At 40.3% G+C, this 20,765-nt stretch overlaps 1 protein-coding gene across 2 annotated transcripts in view; it reads left to right on the top strand.

Annotated features, from left to right (window-relative positions):
* Positions 1 to 20,765, top strand: part of svep1 (sushi, von Willebrand factor type A, EGF and pentraxin domain containing 1) — a 113,314-nt gene that overhangs the window by 14,354 nt on the left and 78,195 nt on the right. For both annotated transcript variants that reach the window (XM_042511964.1, XM_042511963.1), the window contains exons 2-3: positions 17,485 to 17,740; positions 18,961 to 19,137. In XM_042511964.1, the coding sequence (XP_042367898.1) occupies positions 17,485 to 17,740; positions 18,961 to 19,137 (433 nt within the window). The remainder of the gene's footprint in view (positions 1 to 17,484; positions 17,741 to 18,960; positions 19,138 to 20,765) is intronic.

Below are 20,765 nucleotides of genomic sequence, written 5' to 3'. Positions count from 1 at the left end.
TGACATATCCCAGGCTGTGATAATCACAGAAAATCTACTTTGCATGTAGTGTATTGAAAATAATTAACTTTTTTCATCTCAACATAGTGGCATCTTGACAAAAAACTGGCATTCAGGGGGTTAAAATTCTGAAAATAAATGAATAGTTGATATTTATAATTAGGATTAATGTTGGTTAAAAAATAAACTCAATAAAAGTAGAAAATAACATTCAACTATAGCATTTTTTACAGCCTGATTTTAAAAAGTACATTTTGTGTGCAGAGCAACATGAGTTTGTGTAATATGATAGTGGACCCTTAGTACATAGTGTGCACGTGTCATCTGGAAAAACTCCAAAAAACACTTATAAATTATTTTCTGAGAGTGTCAGAGATAAGGGATATGAGAAGACAGGAGAGCCCGTCTACAAATCAATCAATGTCAGGTTTAGAGATGCGGCTCACGTAGGTGATCCCAAAAGGACACTGGTATTTTTAGTTTAGTTCTTTATTGCGGTCACAAAATTGCAATGTGAAACCAAAACTAACAGGATTAAATATAGACAGTTTAACAAAAATGCAAAAAGTAAGACTTTGTTGGAAGATTTGGACAGCTTGAAAAGTTTTACTGTCTGTCTGCTGTCAGATCAGTTTTTGGTCAGTTATTCCAGACACTGCTGAAAGGCTGTAAATCAGTGCAGCTAATAAAGTGTTTGGCCTCTACAAAAGCTGCTGAGTTTGTAGCCGCCGTCTTTTTGACTGCTGTTGAGTCACACAGTCTGCTCGTCACTGTCTCAGTTTTCCTCAGCTCCAGGTGATGTGTCCATCTGTCTCTTTCGTGTCTTTCTGTTTGCAGTTTGTCTCTGCTTCTCCGTCTGCATCATGCCTACTTTTCCTGCCTTGAGGGTATGCTCTCGCATTTTTTGAGCAGACGTCAGTGTATACAGTATGTGCTGGTTTGGATGTGGTGGAGAGTGTCCCACTTGGCCTTGGGCTAAAGCTGCTGTGGTCAAATAACTGGGCTCTGCTCTGGCCAAAACCAGCGACTCCAGTTAGAGAAAGAATTGGAGGATAAGAATAAGGTGATTGAGGCCAATGGAAACAACAGAGTGTGTGAGTGTGAGTGTTTAATGTGAGCTCAAGCAAGTTTATGTAAATTTATTTATGGAATGATCCTACTTTGTTTCTCTCGCTATGTGAAGTCAGGCTGTGTCCAAGTGCTTATCCAATACCAATTTCATTCCTGTATTCCCCACAATCTTGCACACGGTACTGCACCATGAAGCTTTAAATTCACATCACTTCTCAACTATAATGCAGAAGTTTGGACACCAGAATTGCTTTTTGGCTTTTGACTAATTTAACTTGAACAATTTTTGAAAGTTTCTAAAGGTGCATCATTTCATAACAGTAACTAAGAAACTGTATTTAATGTGGATCAGTCACAAGTGGCTGTTTTACTACCAATCATTTATATTAAGCAAGTCAAGGCACATGTATTTATACAGCACATTTCATACTCAAAGGCAACCCAAAGTGATTACAGATTAATCAAGTCAAAGTTCATTGTAGCCTAATCACAAAACGTGCCCAGTAACAGCAGTTTCATATTGATCTATGAAGTCCAATATTATAAATCATAGTTAGACCCAGAGGGCTTTACAACATACAACATCTCTCTCTCCTCAGACCCCAACAACAGATAAGGGAAAAAAAATCCCTAAAAAGACCCTTAATGGGGGAAAAATCAGACTGACGCATTAGTATTTTTGAGATGTGTGTGTGATGGCCCTCCCGTTCCCACGGGTCCTTCAGATCTTAAAAGTTTTGTTTGCAAATTTGAGGACTAAAACTACTATTTTTGACAGTTTTTGTAAATGGACAAATAGCTGTGTTCATTGAAAGAGCTTGAATGTATATATTTTGTGCAGCAACAGAACCATTGTTTCACACACCACCTACCTTGAAAATGTCACAGTCACATGCGTGCATGAGTGATTGGAGTGAATGCTGTGTTGGTTTTTGAATTTGAGAGAAATGGGCTGAAAAGTCCTTGAATTTGCCCTGATGATGACTCTATATTACAAAACAAGTGTGCTTTGGTATTTTTGGTTAGGACTTATTGACAGAAGAAATAACAAGTCTAACTTCTCCCTCCTTTTTTGGTAATTTGTTATCCTTGGATCCAAAGAGCACCTTATGTGAAGTGACACTCCTCAGTCAGACTTTTTTAGATGTTTTCCTTGAATTTGAAGTTAAAGAAGGTTTGGAAAACCTGCTGGTTACAGTTTATTTTTGACTGGGAGGACCTCCAAATGTGCTGAAGTTCAAAGCCCCTCCTTCATTTCTCTCTCTGGGGTTGTGGCTGTCCGTAACATATTTCCGTGTCTTCACTGTATTTAATGGGATTTTTATGCTTTGAATGAATGTGAGAGAGGAAGAGGAAACAGTGAATGTTGAATGTTTCTTTTCGTGACCAGTTTTTGTTCTCCAGTGTCTCCCTGGTACATGCATCAGGAGTCAGATACTTTACCAAAGGGGAAACTACCACCCACCGTTTTGTCTTTCAACATAGGTCCAAAAGAAAGCACTCTCTGGTTACTCAAGTCACAATTATCGTCTGCACCTTTTTTCACTCCATTTAGAAAAACGGGGACTTGGAAGGAGCTCAGCACAGGAGAGGGCAATCTTTACACTTCCCGGCTCTGTAAAACATAGATGTCAGTAAAGTCCCCTCGACGGACACTAATGTAATTTCAAACCTTTCCACATTGGCCCTATACACATCCGTCACGGTGTCATTTTTTTGCGCTTTACCCCTGCAGTTAATTGTTCCCCTGAGATGAAGTTTTTAGTATAATGACTGTTGAGAGGAGGAGTGCAATTCCTGTCATAAAAATCAGATCTGCAAGGTGGGGAGTCTGCAGGAGCTGCCGCTGACTTAATGGTACAGATTTCACCACGTCACTCACTCGCTTATGCATGCATCCATCCCAGTGTGCACAAACAGTGCAATTTTACTCAATAGATAAACTTAAATGTGATTAACTTTTAAAATGTGATGTGTGTTTGATTTTTATGTTTTTTTTGTCCCGTCAATGTCACTTTCAGAAGCTGCAGTGACACTTTGCATACTGTGCTTGACCTTTTGAAACCTGGATCAACATCACTTTCCTTGTGCTGCGGTCAGATGTCATGACAAGTATTTAAACCTTTGAAATCTGAGCAAAAAGGTTTTAAAAAACCACGGGAAAAAAAGGAAATGAGCCGCTTTGTAAGAACTATTTTGCAAATTGCAAGAAAATAGTAGCTTTTGAAGATTATTTTTTTAAAAGGATACAGAAATATGTCCAAAAAGTATATTTAAAATGATCATAATTATGTATTTAATATTATTTTCCAGAATTGTTATTTAAAAAAAGTGTTCCCTCTAATCCTGATGTTATTTTGTGTTACTTTTCTTTTTTTTTCTGGCACTTTTTTTGCAAATTTTTGAGACATTAATTCTTGAGTTGTTTATCACTTTTTTTCTCATGTTTCTGGAAGAAATCAAGCCAATTTCTTCAGGTTTCATAAGGTTAAATGTTGGAAATGCATCAAATTTGCATTTTATTTTATGCAATCATGCCAAAACATGCTCAAAATCAGCTTCATTGTTTGTATCTAGCTTGATCAGCCAGATGCACAAACCTACACACACATATGTGAAGTGTGCAGGAAAGTGTGTTCACAAACATATTATGCTTATGAACACACTTTCCTACACACATCAGGCTCCCTTTGAACCTCACACTGTTCTTTCCACTGAGCGTGCATTCACACATGAACACGCACACACCTATACACGGATTCCCTCTCACTTAAAATGCTGCTCGGAGATTGATGGGTGCTGCTGACACCAGCCGTATGGAGCTCCATGTGTGTGTGAAAGTGATAAATGAAAGGCGAGGGGGTGGGGTGTCGAGGTGGAGAGGTACAGAGCGAAATTCAGAAGGGAGTGGTGAGGAGGCTTTGAAGAACAATACTCTGTGTGAAGGGTCAAAGGTCAGGGAGGCGTCAGCAGTGACAGGAACCGAATGTCAGCAGCTTTAGGAGCCTGCATTTAAATTCCATATTAACTATGAATATCATTAGAAAACAGTGGTTTCTTGATCTCACTGGAAAAAGTGTGTTTCCAGAAGGCCACCGAGCTGTGGAAACCATGATTCTTCAAAAGTAGGCAGTCTGGCACATCATTTTTGGCTGAAACTTTTTCTGTGTATCGAGTAGAACCTGACTGATACTGGATAAGTAAGGCTGATTCAGATGTTAATTTTTGAGAGTTGACGTGATCATCCTTAGTCGTTAGAGTTGCCCAGTTGTTATGGAGTTTGATATTTTCATTTTTCTGATCACTTGAACAGTAGTTGACAAAATAATCCCACATTTAGTAGCAGCTCTAGAGCTTTTGAATGTGTCACTATTAACCCCCTTTGTTAAAGATTTGACATATAATACTGAATGACAAACATGCGTCTTCAATCAAAGAATTATCTGTGTTCGAGTGAACTTTTAATCTTGTCACAAATGCTTCTACGAGCTCACAAAACAAGACTAAGACCACAGCTTTGTCATTTAAGACACAAATCACACAAAATCTTTAAGCATTAGGATTTACTTTGGCATTTTAAGATTAGGATTTACCAAAAAGCGTCATACATTGGCACCTGAAGAAACCAAAACTATTTCAAAGAGCCAGTAGTGGCACACTAAATAACATGTTTTTTATGGGCTAAGGCGTGTAGGTCTATTAGTAAACCGCTTGCTATGTTGAGGTTAGCATTTGAGAGTGCCAGATTTCACTGGGTTGTTTTCTTTGGTGAGTGAGTGTGTACGTGTTTGTCCAACCGTCTGTGCATCTTTGTTTGTTTGAATGACTATAAGTAGGTAATTGGTACATGGACATGAACCCACAAATGTGTCTACATCCTGTTGTCTTTGTTTGTGTGTTTTTTATTTAATTTCTTTCACATTTGTCAGCTCTGATATGCAAGAGTTTAGTTTGTGGATCTATTAGTTGTTTTCTATTTGTTTTCAGCCTCAGGAGTTACCCCAAAATAGAAGCAAAATATGCACTGGTCTTGACTTTAATCACTTCATGTTTGAAATGCAGTGTGACACGTCCTCCAGGACCTGATATGGATCGCCCAACTGAGGAGAACACAAAGTATACTGATATAATGTGTTTCAGTTCAGGGCATCCAAACCAGCCCAATCACCAGAATAAATGATCGCATTGCACATTTCAAGAAACCGTGGAGGTAAATATTGTGAAACTTTACATTTCAATAACGCAGTCAACATGTGGTTAGGTTTTAGGCACAAAAGCCACCTTAGTTATGGTTATTAAAAGATGGTGTTGTGGCTTAAAATACCCAGTTTTCGTGGTACAATACCTGCTGGAAACGCAGCCATGTCTCAGTAAATAAACAGCCACTTTTCATGGCACTGTTCAGGTAGGAAATGAAGCAATGTGTCATCAAAAAACAGTTGCTTTTTGTGGCATTATCCCAGCTGAAAACACAGTGGTATTTCTCTTTAAAGAAACAAAAAAAAAAACTTTTTGTGGCACTACCTTGGCTGGAAACACAGTGATGTCTCAGTAAAAAGAAGCTGCTTTTTGTGGCACAATCCCAACTGGTAGGGCAGTGATGTCTAAAGAAACACTTCATTTTACTGTCAAAGCAGAAAAAGCAGCAATGTCTTGCTTAAAAAGCTACACTTTTCATGGCACTCTCCTTGCTAGAAATGCAGTGATGTCTGGGTAAAAAAACAGTGGATTTTTATGATAGTATCTCTAGTGTGTTTGCTAAAAAACACCTGTTTTTTGGCTAAAAGGCTGTTGAAAACACTAAATCTTTTTTTGTTTGTTGGTTTCCAACAGTGACCTGCAGCTTAGCAGGCATCCTGCCATCCACACCCCCTCCTCCTACCAATGACAATGCCAGCTCATATACTAAGTCATGATGAAACATGATATGAATCACACAAATGTAATATATCTGAAACTCTAAATGCAGGTGTTTCCCAGCAACAGCATATTTTTATTGGTATTTTAGTTTTTTTGGAGAACGACTATGTGCCGCATCATGCTATGTTCCACATTTCTCTTGATTTATGGTGAACTTTAGAGCTTTTGTAGAGATCCATGGCAGCTCAGGCCGATTCTATATGATTTCCAAGCATTAACGCCTAAAATATGTCCTCTTTAAATTGCCTCTAAACTTGTGCTTCCTGTGGATGTTGTTTGGTCTAAAATCAGCAAGCCTTCCAACGCAAGCCCAGTCCAGAGCAAACAGGAGAATCAATAAATTGAAACTGTACTACAAACACTGACGTCTCTCCAATTCCCCACTCATTAGAGGAAATCTCCACCTCCAGCGGATGCCAAGACAAACAAACCCCCTCAAGGGGAGGACATAAAGAGAGGAACATGAGGTATAAATGCAACTACAGCAACAACAGTCAACATAACAAAGGAAAATGCTGCGTCTGTCTCCGCAGTGTGGTCTGAGCAAAGTTTGGACGAGACGGGATACATTTTCATGGATGCTTTAAGCCAGCGACAGTCCCCAAATCATTCCCTGCATATAAGCACTTTCAACACGCCAGTCTGGAGTCAAGAAAAGCATCACGCTTCACCACACTGTTGCCTTTGTTTATTTCAAAATCAAAGCTCGGCCTTAGAGATGATGCTGCGGCTGCTCTGTGCTCGGGTATAGTGAGGCAATGAGCTCATGAATGTCAGAAATATTACATAACTCATGGGATTTCTTCCACTCGTAATTCTGTTGAAAACAGATTTTTATGTCACATGTAGATCATTTCCAACGCAGCCACAAGACAATTAAGTGGCAAAGAAATGTCCAGCTGTCAAAAATATCAACCTTAAGTATCAGGTTTTACTTTACTGATGCTGACCAATTATAAAGGGATCATCCACCAGTGGAGAGGCATAATTTTTACTACTAACAGCTGCCTCAAAAGACCAAAATTCAATGTAGAAAACTTGCACTATAATATCGATCTCACCAGTCCGGTCACCAGAAGAAAATATTGACATTATATGTTTCTGCAAACTGCAGATTCATTTCTTACATTACATATGTATCATGTTAACATTTCTGAGGTGACGTAGTTCTGATAACATGCATATGAGCTGACTTTATCATCTGGACATGGACTGGCTGGTGGATGGCTTGATGACTCGGCGTTATGGCTGTCAAGACGCAGACCACTGTTGGAGACCAGCAAACAGGTTAGCAGATCAGCATTTACAACAGTGACTGTACCGCCAAAGGTTTTTTTTTTAGCAAGACATCAATGACATTACCAGAAATGATCATGCCACTAAAACTGGTTGTTTTTTAGCAAGACATTGGCAGTATTTCCTGCAGTTATCGTGCTACCAAAACATGTTTTTTTAGCAAGACATTGGCAGATGTCAAGTGGCAATTTTGCCATTGAAAAGTGGATGTTTTTAGCACTACCACCAAGTGGTTTTTGTGTCTAAACACAGCCACTTGCAAACTACATCTTGTTGAAATGTTAATTCTCAACACATCCGCTACATAAAAACATACAAATGTAAAATGTCTGTGGTTTACAGAAATGCACAATTGCAAAATGCCAAAATTATTCTGGTGATTGTGTTGCTCTTACCATCTACTTGCTGCTGCTAAAAGGCATCCCAGACAACATCCAAAAATGACTAACCGAAGAGGAAATAAGCACATCCGAGAATGAATCACATCCCTAAGTTACAGACTAACTCCGGGACATTGTAAATTTAGGAATCATCACAATATATTAACATCTAAGGGTGGATATTTTCTTTAAAATATTGCCAAAAAAGCTGATTATTCTGTGTTCGCCTAACCCTGCAGCAAAAGCAGCTAGTAATCTAAGTCCTAACAGTTTATTGAACCTAATACATGTGCAGTGTATTAAGCACGCTGGTTTTCATCTGATTAAAAACATGAAGGCTGCATGAAAACATATCATAATGAAATTAGCCAGTAAAAATACCATGCACTCAGTGATATATGACATATTGTGCAAACCATGTGACTGTACATTCAGTTGGAGAACATTCAAAATGTCAAAATAAAACAGATGAGGTTGTATATGCAACAGTAAGAGCTACGTGAAAAAAAACGAGCAGATATACTACGGTGAAACTTTATATGCTGAGAAAAGCAAAACATATAAATATTGAAAATGTCAAACATATGCTGTGAACATAGAAAACTAAATATAACTGGAAGGGCATGCAGGGAGCGCAGACTTCTGCAAAGGCCAAATGAACAATCTCACAATGATGAAATAATTGGTGTATCTGCCTTCAATTCGGATCCACTCCAAAATGTAATGGGCTCTACTTTGGCGCATGCTACACCCTTCTACCAAGTTTAATAAAAATTGGAATCAGTCGTTTTTTTCGCAATCCTGCTGACAAACAAACCAACGAACATACCGAACCGGCAACATAACCTCCCTGGTGGAGGTAATGAATATAAATAACCCAAGATACATGACATGAGGCAGATTGCCAAGCCAGTCTGACCACACCGTCGTCCAACTGGCACTCAGACCGTAACTGCTCTTGTTATTCTTCCTCCCACTCAATCAAACCAGCTTTCCTCGTCCAATTACCCAGAATGCCGTGTCCGATTGGAACACGGTCAGTGCCTAAAATGTTTCTCTCAGCGCTGAGCACAACACAGAGACCAGTGGGGGGATAATTGAATGAGTTTCTCATTTGCCAGCCAAGATAGCCTTTCCCCTTGGCATCACATTGTGGAATTAGCTCCTCTCTCTCCCCCCCTCCTCCTCTCGTCGCTCCTGGTTGAGTTGTTGAGTTTGATGAATGGTGTTGTGACAGAAACCGTCAAGCTAACACACACAGCGGCCCAGCCCACCGCGTCTGGCAATTAACCGAACTGTCTGCACTCTCTTCTCCAACACTCTGGATGCCATCGCACTTTTTTAGTGAAACTGGGCTCAGTTTGGGCCTGCTTAGAAATCCACATGACACAGGCAGACTTGAGTGAAGACTTTTAAATCATTAGGTAGTGGTGAGTTAGTCAGTGGTTGCCAAATTGGGAGCATTTTCCTGTAATGGCTCTCCTGTTCTAGGAATAGTTTTCCATCCCTTAAATTTTGCCAACTATACCCCAGACAGGTTAACAATTATCCAAAAACATCTTCTGTGGTTTTTGGGAACCTTCACTTTAAAGCACAATGATTGATGAGTGATCCTCTCCTGAAATATTGCACTGCTTTTTTTGTCTTCTCCTCCGAAAGTACAGATACATACTCATCAAAATATTGTCAGGATCATGTAGAGTTGATTGATATGTAGATGGACTTATATATTGATATTTGTTGTATTATAGGCTGTACTTCTACCATAAATGCTCACACATTGCACACTTGTAGAGCCAAGTTTTTATTAAGCCTTCACACCAGTGAGAGCCATGTTTTCGGGTTCTTCCATTCACCACATTCTCGTGAAAGTGATATCTCAAAAACACCTAGATGTGATTTTTTAAATATTTGCCACAAACATCCACCCGGACTCATCGATGCTGAGGACAGTGTGACTTCACAAAACACATTTTTGGCCACTACTGAAGAATTCATTCACGTCTAACAGAAAGAAATGAAGTGATGACAAAGGTTTAAGGTACACTGTGAAATTATGTTCTGCAAAAACTCTTTCTTATTTATTGCGATAACTCAGGAACAGAAGAGGAGACATTTAGTTGGATACTAATTTGGTGACACTAATCTACAACACATTTTCACTCCCAATGTGTCGGTTTCTGACGCCAAGGCGCACTGACCAAGTGTTGGTATTTGATGAGTTGAGAGTGACACAGATAGTGAGACAGTTATTTTGGGGGGGGCATGTTGAAACTGTACTGATTGTATAGATCTTCTTGTTTTCGTTCAAGTTTCAGAAGTTGTAGCTTTTGTGCAGCAACATCTGTTTTGAAAGCGTCGTCTGCTGTATTGGCTACATATGAGTTTATACAGACGTGGATGTAAACTGCAAGTTTACTAGTTGTAGGAGGCATGCAAACATGAGGCGGTAATATGAGTTTATTATAACTTGGAAGCAACATGTATCTATTTCAGTGTCAGCTCTGCAGTGTGTGCAAGCAGTGCCTCTGCAGGGTGTTGATAATGGACAGCAGCTACACACAGACACTGTGCGCTGTCTGGTTTATTACTTCTGATGTTTCTGCAGAGTGTCATCCTGACTGTGTCTTAGTTGTAAGGCTGTCACTTTATTTGCCATATGCGACTGTCAAGACACAGCTGGACAGCAGCACAGTGGGTTCAGCTGACTTTGATAGAGAAGCAATTGACAATGGAAACTTTAAAATTCAAGACTTGTGGGTTTTTATGTTTTTGTCCATTAACATCAAATTGTGCATACTCTACTGCAGACCATCTCCCAAAGTATACCGCAGATTTTTAAATAATTCATCATCACAGGGAACAATTCTTTATTATGCAGGCATGTGATAGTGCACTTGTGAGCATAAAAACATTTTGCAAGAATCTACTCCTTTAGTGCAGGTTGATTTTTCAGCATTACCTCTGAGGGCAATGCATTTTGGCAGCCAGTCCTAAATTGTGGGTGTTGAATGAGTGAGAGAGCTTTGAGACTTGTGTTAGCAAGTAACGATAACTTCCCCAAAAAAAAAAAAAGATGACCTGACATTTATGAGATGGACTGTCTGCTGTATGAGGCAAATTTCAAGTCTCTACAAGTTGATTTACATACCACACTGTCATGAGGAGTAACTGAAAGGCTGGGAGGCAACAAATCAATCTGAAAACTTAATTTAAGAACTTCACTTAAGGAAATGTTTAGGGTAAAGCCTAAATAATTTGCAGCACATAAGCCACCTACAGTGTATGGCCCTCTGCATTCTGGGTGGCCCTTGTGGAAACCAGTCTTCTGACACTTAGTGTGTCAGTCTCGTGGCTACCCACTGAGCAAAACAAGAGCAAGGAAAGTTTTATGAAATAAAGTTAGTGAAACAGAGATGATGTGGCATGAAGTGTGGAACAAATGGAATCAAAGCTTGAAGGCAAATATTCAACAATACAACCAGTTCAGGAAAATACACGTGATTTCAAGTCACAACAGTTTTCAGGATTCATTCGCCTTTAAGATATTTTTGAGTCAATGGCCTTTTACAAGATGATGAAAAATGTTTTTTTCTTGTGAAGCAAGCAACACAGGATGAACAAAAACAAGATGTCTGTGGTTCAACAGATCGTGACATATCACGGATTCGACTGAGAAAAAATTATCTTCGCAAGTGACCTAGTTTATCTGAAATATCCAAAGTATGTGTCCCTGAGATGTTGCTCAGTACGACCAAAGTTGAGTCTAGTGTCTGAAATTGTGTGTACGTGTGTGCATGTTGCTCCTTAGGGCCCCTGCAGAGTTGTTGTTGTTATTTTTACCACCCAAGCCAAGAGCAGATAGCCTGTCAAAACAAGCGCTCTCACTTCCGACCGACGGGGAGACAGCTCTCCGAACGGATGCAGTTGGGTTTTTTTTTTTTTTTAATCCGTTGAGGAATGCCTGCAAATAAAGTTTTTGTTTTTGGAAAGTGAATCTCAAGGATCTGAAAAACCAAGTAAGAGAACAACTGCAGAGCATGGAATATACATTTGATGAACTAATCCACGTCAAAAAAACATAAAAAATTCACATTTTATTTTATTGATCTTTAGGTTTCCTGTTCTTGCGTCCTGCTGCAAAGTGAGATAACGTGTAAGATAATGTGCTGCTAGTGCAGAGTTCTACCTGTGTGTTTAGACAGTAAACCAAACCAAAAAACATGTGGTGAACTTTATATTTCTTTTCCAACTCTTTTTTTACTGCTTTATTCAATGGGGCACCCACTGCTGCAAAAGGAGAAAGAAACAAATCATTAACCAGCTTCACTCGGAGCCAGGTGGGTTCGCGCTCTGATCAAAGTCACAGGAGGGGCTGATGGGAGGCCAGCAGTGCGGTGGAGATGGGGGGTCCTCATTTAGCATTCAGCATTGCTGCCATGCATATATAAGCCTTTGATTAACAGCTGGGGTACCTTGGCACCATCGTTAGCCCCTCAAGGTGTGGAAAGGTTTCCTCGTCTCTTCTGCCAAATGCAACGAGGTGCCTGCTTTTGAAGTTGTAATCATACAAGCATCTGTTTGGAGATGGAGAGTCCGTCAGAAATCAGGATCCAGCTTTTCATCAGTGGACTGATGGTTTTATTTATATGGTTTATTTATATCAGTGTTTCATCTGTGGATGAGAGGGTTATCGCACACATGGCTGGGTTTTGAGGGCCAATTCGATTTTAAAGTTGATTCCAAGTTGGTAAAAACCAGATTTGTTGAGCTCTGAATTTTGCATGTTTATCACTTTCACTTTCACTTTAACTATTCTCAAAGAGCAATAGACTACAAATTCAGGTAGCTGCTTGTCAGATAAGCAGATATGTAATCTATCTGACGGCAGTTTTTGTACTTTGAATACTTTTTCCTTCTCCTTATTCAGAGAGTTTACATTATGAAGGTGTCGAACACAGCAGATTGGTCAGTGGCTGTTGGCATCTGATTCCGATGCACGAATCATCCTTTAGTTTCTCTATGAGATGAGCTCTGTGAATTTTCAACCAACGGCAACATACACCCATCCATGGCTATGATGTAGTACAAAGAGCGAGAAAGTCTGATTAGGGCCCAGGACCTATATCACATACATAAAATTATCTGGTGCAACTATCAATCATGGACATACAGTATCTGTATAACTGAGAGGTGCATATTATTTCTATTTTATTTAATCTGTACTTTTGTCTGATAACACACGCCATGGTATTTTTTGTAAAACTAACCAAGTTTTGGTGGAGAAACCTACATTAACTGTGAACATGGAAGTTTATTTTGATCAGACACTATGCATATAATGAGCAGAAATTGACACGCTGCCGTTGTGCGTCCAAAACTGATGCTAAAGGATCACATAGAGCATCATAGTTTAAAGCGTAGACAAAGCTGCTATATTTGGCGAGCTGGGAATAAGAACGCGTTGCCTATTTAATATGACCCCACTTTCACTATTTATAAACCTTATTGCTGTAGATTAAATGCAGGTAACTTTTAACTCCATAAGCAGATTCAATGATTGATTCTGACATCATGTACAAACCCCGTCCATCTGGCACTGTAACAAAAAAGCCTATAACTGTGCGTTAATGTGATTCTACTGTATAACAGAAACCGCTCACCAGCTTCATGAGCACTCGTCTCTCTCTCTCTCTCTCTCTCACCTCTTGCCAAAGTTTGAGGCGTTTTGGAACGGAGATAGATTCGCTGCTCTTACCACTAATCCCTCCAGGCCTGTTGGTCCCTGTGCTATCACCGCTGCTTTGACAGATATCAGCGGCTCCTAACCAGACACACTTAAATTATCCCATTGCTGTCGGCTTATTATCTCTTTTTTTCGACGTAAGCGGGCATTGAAGCATCTGCCAAGTGCGTAATTGAAGAAATGCCTCGGATGTACAGCACAGAGTGGCCTCAAGCTGACATACAATACAGCTGTTCAAGGTGCACTCAAATGCACAAAAGAAGACAAGTAGCTGAAATAAGTGAAGTGGCAGTTCATTAATTTCTGCATTTGACTCATTTTAATTATTTAGGTAATCTAGAGTCTTTACCTCTTCACTGCTGTAATTTTTGGCTTGATACTATTTGTTTTACAGATTTGGTGCTAAATTTAAGAATGTTTATCCATTCAATAATTGATGAAAATGGTCAGTAATCTCTCCAAAATACCACATGAGGACCCTAAGACCTTGAGGAGCAACATAGAAAAATATGATCTGGTATCAGAAACTTTTGACATTTAGAGATTTTTGCAAGAATTGCATTTTGGGGCGACTGGATGGCGAGCGCTTCTTTTCTAGAACCTGCTGAAAAACCCCACTTGTTGTCAATATACCTATTACAGCCATACATCCTCTGGATGTCAGAGGTCTGTAGAGTGTGCTTGTAAAAATTCACAAGGCTGTGTTTATTCTAGATGTCACAACAGGTCAGTTTATACAGTAATATTCACTTTTAATAAAGGGTCTCACTACATTCAAATGGCTAACATAATTACACATGAATAAAATTGGGCTCATTTGGATTCAAAGGTTTCAGCTTTTCAGTCACGCCTAATTAATGCAATTCAGAGACAGTTTTTTTACTGCATGCAAAAAAGATGCATGGAATTGGCATGTAGCAAGTGGGCATGTCTGTAATGGGGACATTAATGTCAGCTGAGGATGCCGGCATCCTACGGAGTTGAAGTGGTTAACTGCAGAATAGTGTAATGCAAATCTTTCATGCTGAAGTTATTTTTAGCAATGACATAGTTAAGACTGTAATAAAAATGCTCTCACCCATTGTTTTATGCAGCTTTTAACTTAATTTAAGGAAGATTAACATTATAAGAATTTATGTGAGATAAGTGCAGTCACCATTATTTTTACAGCATGTTGGCTTTGTCTCAGACGTGTCTGTAAACATTTGAAGCTAAAACTCCACTTTTTAAAATCTTTAATTCTGTTCTTTCAGAGGTTTTATTTTTGTGACGTAATGATTAGATTGATATGTTTCCATGAGTGGAAACAGGTGGAGGGCAGATAACATTTACAATGTTTTCTACTGAATTGTAATTTCTCTGTAGTGGTAGCTGAAGATGGGTGGGGGTCAGCGAACTTCCCACTTTTTTTGTTTTGTTTTAAATCTTCTGTGTATGTGTGTCCCTTTTTTAATCGTTCTGTCTCCCCTTTCTAAATTTGGACATATTTGTGGATCTGGGAATGAAGCACAGACTGAACTCGTCAAGTTCTCTTTCAGTTTGAGGAGTAGGGTGGATAATTGATCTGTCGATCTGATTAGAGTTGATCAGATCGGTGGATGAGAGAGGCATGTAAATGCAACACTGCCCACAGTGTGGTGCAAAGAATTACTTAGCTCAAAACAAAAAAAATCAATACGTGGCTGCAGATGTTTTAATCATGGCAGGCTGCCACAAATAATGTAATATGTGCAAAACCCTGATTTATAATTCTATAATCAATCAGTCATTAACTTCTTTTCCCTCCCTTATGGTGTGCATGTTATGCAAACTTTCCTGCTGTCTGTTGTTTTTATTTGTTAAATGCTCCCCCTGCATCGTTATTTACTGCTTAGCCTCAAACGATAAGGTGCATGCAGAAAACTACGCCAAAGGGCAGCCCCTTCCCACACACTGGCTCCTGTGGTCGCCTTTATGTTAATACTCTGACCTAAAGTATGCAGAGGCGAATCGGGAGGCTGTTATTAGTGGGTATGCATGCGTATGCTCCGTTTGGTGGCATCTCCGCAGTCGCTAACACCAGCCACTGACTCATGGCTAAGGCAGAAACCACCGTGGCCCCAAAGCACTTTGAGCAGACGCCTAATAAAAGACCTAAAAACACGGCGAAACACTCACACTTACAATATTAAAACATGAAGAGGAGAAGTCCCAGCAAGTGTGCACACATTGATTTGTTCACTGTTTAGTGGCATGAAAATATCTTACATGTTAACACAAAAGTGCTGACAGCTGGCAGGAGCCACAGAGGACCACGGAGGGCTTGTCCTCTAAATGCCGCAGCCCCATGGGGTGCACTGACAGCTGGGAGCGGCTGTCGCGAACCGGGCTGGGAACCGAGGCAGCAGGCAGCCCGTAGCTTTGAGGATCAGAGAAACCAGGCTCTCCCTCTCCTCCATTCTCTCTCCATCCTCCTTTTTACTCCCTCGCTTCACGGGCTCTGTAATTACGCCGCTCCTGCCAGAGCTGCTTGAAGTTTCGCCAATTAGACAATAAAGACCAGAGCTTTCTCTCCTGCTCTGTCTCCCTCCCCGGTCACACCCTTGCGTGTCTCCTCTTGCTTTCACCTCTTGTGTTTTACAGTCGGTCATGTTTAGCTATTACGTCCTGTTTGGACTCGAAATGCAGAAAAATCATCCACCTCCTCCCAACACACTTCCTTTGTTTCCCTCACTCTCTAATTCTTTATGATGTATCCATGACCTTAAGTAAGTAAGCGGATATTTGTCCTGCTGACTTCATCTGGGCTCCTTCTGCTTCTTCAGTTTCTTTTATTTTCTCTCCACCTTGTTGCTCCAAATTCTTTTTATCCATTCTTTACCCAGTTTAAACTTAATTTAAGCCACTCTTACAACAAACATTGACATTGTCAGCTCCTACAGCAAAACTAGCAGATGGTCCTGTTAGTTTTTTCTTTACTCCAGAGAAAATAAAGATATGTTTCTGACTTTAATGTCCTGTCTAATTGTATGTGGTGGATTGTAAACGGTGGCTAAAGTTAGTTTGGGAACTGTAGCCGGTGTCTGGGGCGGACACGGCAGCCTGGTCTGTGCTGCCCAGTGTTCTCTGGTGGTTTCAGACCACTGGCAGGCAGCTGCGCAGTCTGTAAGAGAAATAATTACAATTGTAGAGCTTTCTCCTTCTTTTCTGTCCCTCCTCCCCAGCGTGCCCTCGTTGCCTGTCCTGCTGATGTAGGGTTTTGAAGAAACCTAGAATTGAGGGCTGTTTTTAGTGGTTGTGTGTGACGTTCTTCGTTATTCAGTTTAGTCATGACACTAAAGCTGGAGCTGTGTTGGTAGCGTGCTGGCAGGCTGGAGTAACGGGTTGTGTGCGTTTGAACGGTCAGCCTTGCAAAACAGTAACAGCATGACTCCACTAACAAGGAGACAATTTTGTCTTGTGGGTCAGCTTAAAGAAATAGTTTTGATTTTTTTGAAGTGGGGTTATATAAGGTACTTAGTCAGCCAGTGTGTTTACACAGACAGGAATAACCAGATTTTGATTGGCGTATTCTGTTAATGAGAAACATGTTAGCTGGAGAACTCTGAAAGGCACTAAGATGTATTCACAGAATCTGAATAACCTGATTTCTCTGTGCTCATGTAAACACCATACCCCGAATATGATGATGAATAACCAGGATAAGCCTCATAAACGGGTTAATTATGTCCATGTAACCACAGTCAGTGTTTTATTTACAGTAGAAGGTGAAAAAGAAAAAAGAGTACTGCTACAGAAGCTGAGCAATGTACTGCTGTGGATGAAAGCAGAAGCAAAACTTATTTTAGCCGTCTAAAATAAGTGATGTCAGTTCAAGTCTACGTTATATGTTGAATATTTTCACCACTTTACCTTGCTGTCAGACAGCCATTTCCAACGGGTAACTGATGCAACCCCGCTTCAAAAAATCATTTCTGTCCCTTTAAAATGTTTAGTTCTTTGCAAGTGCAACATCCCAGTCTAAATGTCTAAACTTGAAAATTCAGTCAGTTACTCTTTTACTCAATTACTTTATGTTTTCTTCTCTAACAGCAAATCCTCCGTCACTCCCGTGCCAACGCCAGCAAGGTCATTTTCCTCATTACTGATGGCTACTCCAACGGCGGAGACCCTCGCCCGGTGGCGGCAGCTCTGAGGGAACGTAATGTTGAGATCTTCACGTTGGGCATCTGGCAGGGTAACATCAGGGAGCTCCACGACATGGCCTCGCACCCCAAGGACCAGCACTGCTACCTGGTGCACAACTTTGCTGAGTTTGAGGCCCTGGCTCGTCGAGCGCTGCATGAAGGTATGACGGGTGTGATCTCACTTCCCAGCTGTAAAGCTTCATCAGATCTCCCCCTTTTTCCATCTCACCCATTTTAGATGCACAATAGAGTTACATTGAACCCTGTGTTTTGATAAATTGAAGCTTACCGCGGCCCCTCTTTGTCTCTTTGAAACCTCACTGCTCCCATCATCACCATTTGACCTGTAGCAATATTTCTGAAGTGAAGTATTTGACCCTGTTAGAATTCAATGTTCACTTAAAAGGAAGCCGATAATATTTCAGATGGAATCTGACAACTTAAATTTCTCATGGTCTCTTCTGTTATGTACTGCCAGCAGCCATTAGGCTGCCCTCTCATACAGATCGGACAGAGCGAGGCCCTTTTCCCACACTTTGAGGGGGACTTCCCACAATTTAGTGCAAAGAGGGATTCAGTCATGGCTTTAAAACTTAAAATATCACCATAAAATAGCACACTTGAGTACAGCTTTGAGTGTGCAGAAAGCTATAAATCCTGCACATGAACTTGCAGACTGTATTTTTACACTCTCACACACAGCTTCTGAAATCCCAGACAGTAGGTGCAGTAGTAGAGATCAGCGAGACAAGAATTAGGCCGTGAGAATTGAAAGCCAGCACACATCGTGCTATCAGCTCAGCCTCCGGTCCGTCTGTCTTGAAGTCTGTCTAATGCCTCTGCTGACTCAGGTTTTTTAAACATGGAGCCGCATGTTGAGCCTCTCTCACTGGCCATGGATCAGAAATTACACCAGAGGTGTATCTCCTCCTCCTCTGTTGCCTTCTGTACCCTCCTGCTCTCTCACTAAGATGAAAATAAAGAGGAGCAGGAGGACAGCTAGCAATGTAATTTAAGTGTCCTTATAGTGCAGCCATATTTTCTGTTTAAAATGTATGGTGGAAAAAAACAAATAATCAATTTAATATAATAAAATAGAATTGAATAGAATTGCAGTATAATCAGAATTCTAAAATGCATTGTAAAGACGAAGAAAAAGTTTTTAGTGAAGCAATTTGAAAAATGTCCGTTGTGTGGTTACAATGCCTGTTAAAGCATTAAGACTGCTTTTCTTCATTCATGCATTTCACAAGTAGATAGAGTTGTGCCAGACACCCCCCCCCACACACACCTTTCATCAACTGAACACTTAAAGTTAAATTGTTTGAATGGTGAAATCTGATCCAACTGCAACCTGAACTTCTCTCTCTCCCATCCTCAGACCTCCCGACAGGCAGCTACATCCAAGAAGATCTGTCGCGCTGCTCCTCTCTGTGTGAAGCAGGCAGGGACTGCTGCGACCTCATGGCCAGCTGTAAGTGCGGCACACACACCGGACAGTACGACTGCATCTGCGAGAAGGGATACTACGGCAAGGGTCTGCAGCACGAGTGCACAGGTAGGACAGACGGACCTCCGTCTCAGCTGTGATACCAAACTTAATCACTCAACCTGTTTTTTCATCAGATAAGATAAAATCCCATGTGAAGCAAGTTTGAGTAAAATGATAAAATTATTGGTTTTTGGCTGACTAGATTGACTGTAATGTTCAATAATCTAATTATCTGATCAGACTAAAAAAGGAGTAGACCAGTTTTCTTTGACAGGGTTAAGACTGAAAGTACCAGACTTTTAGTCAACCAAAAACTGACTTCAAGTGAGGCTGACTACATATAATAAAAACTGACAAGGACATTAGACACAGAGCTAAGACTACTTAAAAAAATAGCACTTAACTCTAACACTACAGCAATCAAAACAACAAACAACCCTCTTCAAGGTTGTGTCTGTGGCATGTTTAGCATTGCTGTTCTTTGTTTGTTACCACTTTCCACAAACTGCCCAACGCTGTTTTTTGCTCAGCTTGCAGCACTAAAACTGTTTATACCTTAAAGAAAGACATTTGAAGTTCCTCATATTTTCTCCCCCTCTTGTCCTCATCTCCTTTACCTGTCAGCATCTCCTCCAAATCACGAGGAGCTCACTGTGGGTGAAAGTTAAATAAGCAGCCTGTCCACTTAAAGCAGTGTAAGCTGTCCACAGGGCAGATCACTATCACCAAACTTAGCAATGTGCCGTCGAGGTGGAGTACCGAGACAGTGTGTGTTTGTGTGTGTTCTCGCTCTCCGCCTGCAATTTCCTCCTTTAAATCACATCTCAGACATCCGTTTCTTTCTTCTCTACATGCACCAAAAATGCTGCTGTCTTTTTAAAACTTACGGCCTTTTCTTCCTGTGGCTCTTATTGCTTCGCCTCCCACTTCTGTTTCATACATATCCATTTAAAAAAAAAAATCAGTTTCATGTGTTGCCAGAGAGCTCTGGCTTTTACCCTGTTGTTCCTTACTACTGGTTATTTATGATGTCGGGGCACTTGGACTTATTACTTGGTTGCACACAAACATCATTTTAGATAAGATCTTCAGCGAAAGTTGTAATCGTGTGTATTTGTGTGTGTGTGTGTGTGTGTGTGTGTGTGTGTGTGTGTGTGTGTGTGTGTGTGTGTGTAAGTGTAATCATAAACAGTTAATCTTAGATGCGAATGCAGGCATGTCCATGCATACATTAATATTGGCACACACACACACATATGGAATTATTCACCGGGTTTGGAAAATTATACAGATCCACATGCTGTAAATTCAAGCTGAAATTGTGGTAATGTGAAAAGTAGGAATGTAAATTTAAAGTTATAAACAGAGTTCAATGCAGAGTGGAAATATGGGGCACAAGGCTTTTTCACTCTCTCTTTTCTTTATTTAAAAAAAAAAAACCATTTGTTTCCCATTATCTTTCTCGGTATGTCCTCCTGACCTCCTCTAGAGTCACTTTTTTCTATATGACTTCTTTATGATGATCTCCATAGAAATAATATAGAAAATCTTTGTAAATGAGATGATGAGATGAGTTCATATTTACTGACTCCCACACAGAAATCTCTTTGTATTGAAGCAGAGACTCTTCTTTATATGTGAAAACCCTCAAATCCAGCCTTTAATTCTTTTGGAACATCCCATGCAGAACTTTG

This window comes from Plectropomus leopardus, chromosome 23, assembly GCF_008729295.1.
Source record: "Plectropomus leopardus isolate mb chromosome 23, YSFRI_Pleo_2.0, whole genome shotgun sequence".
Classification (NCBI taxonomy): domain Eukaryota; kingdom Metazoa; phylum Chordata; class Actinopteri; order Perciformes; family Serranidae; genus Plectropomus; species Plectropomus leopardus.
The sequence above is the reverse complement of the archived record's forward strand: the minus strand, read 5'-3'. Positions and strand labels throughout refer to the sequence as shown.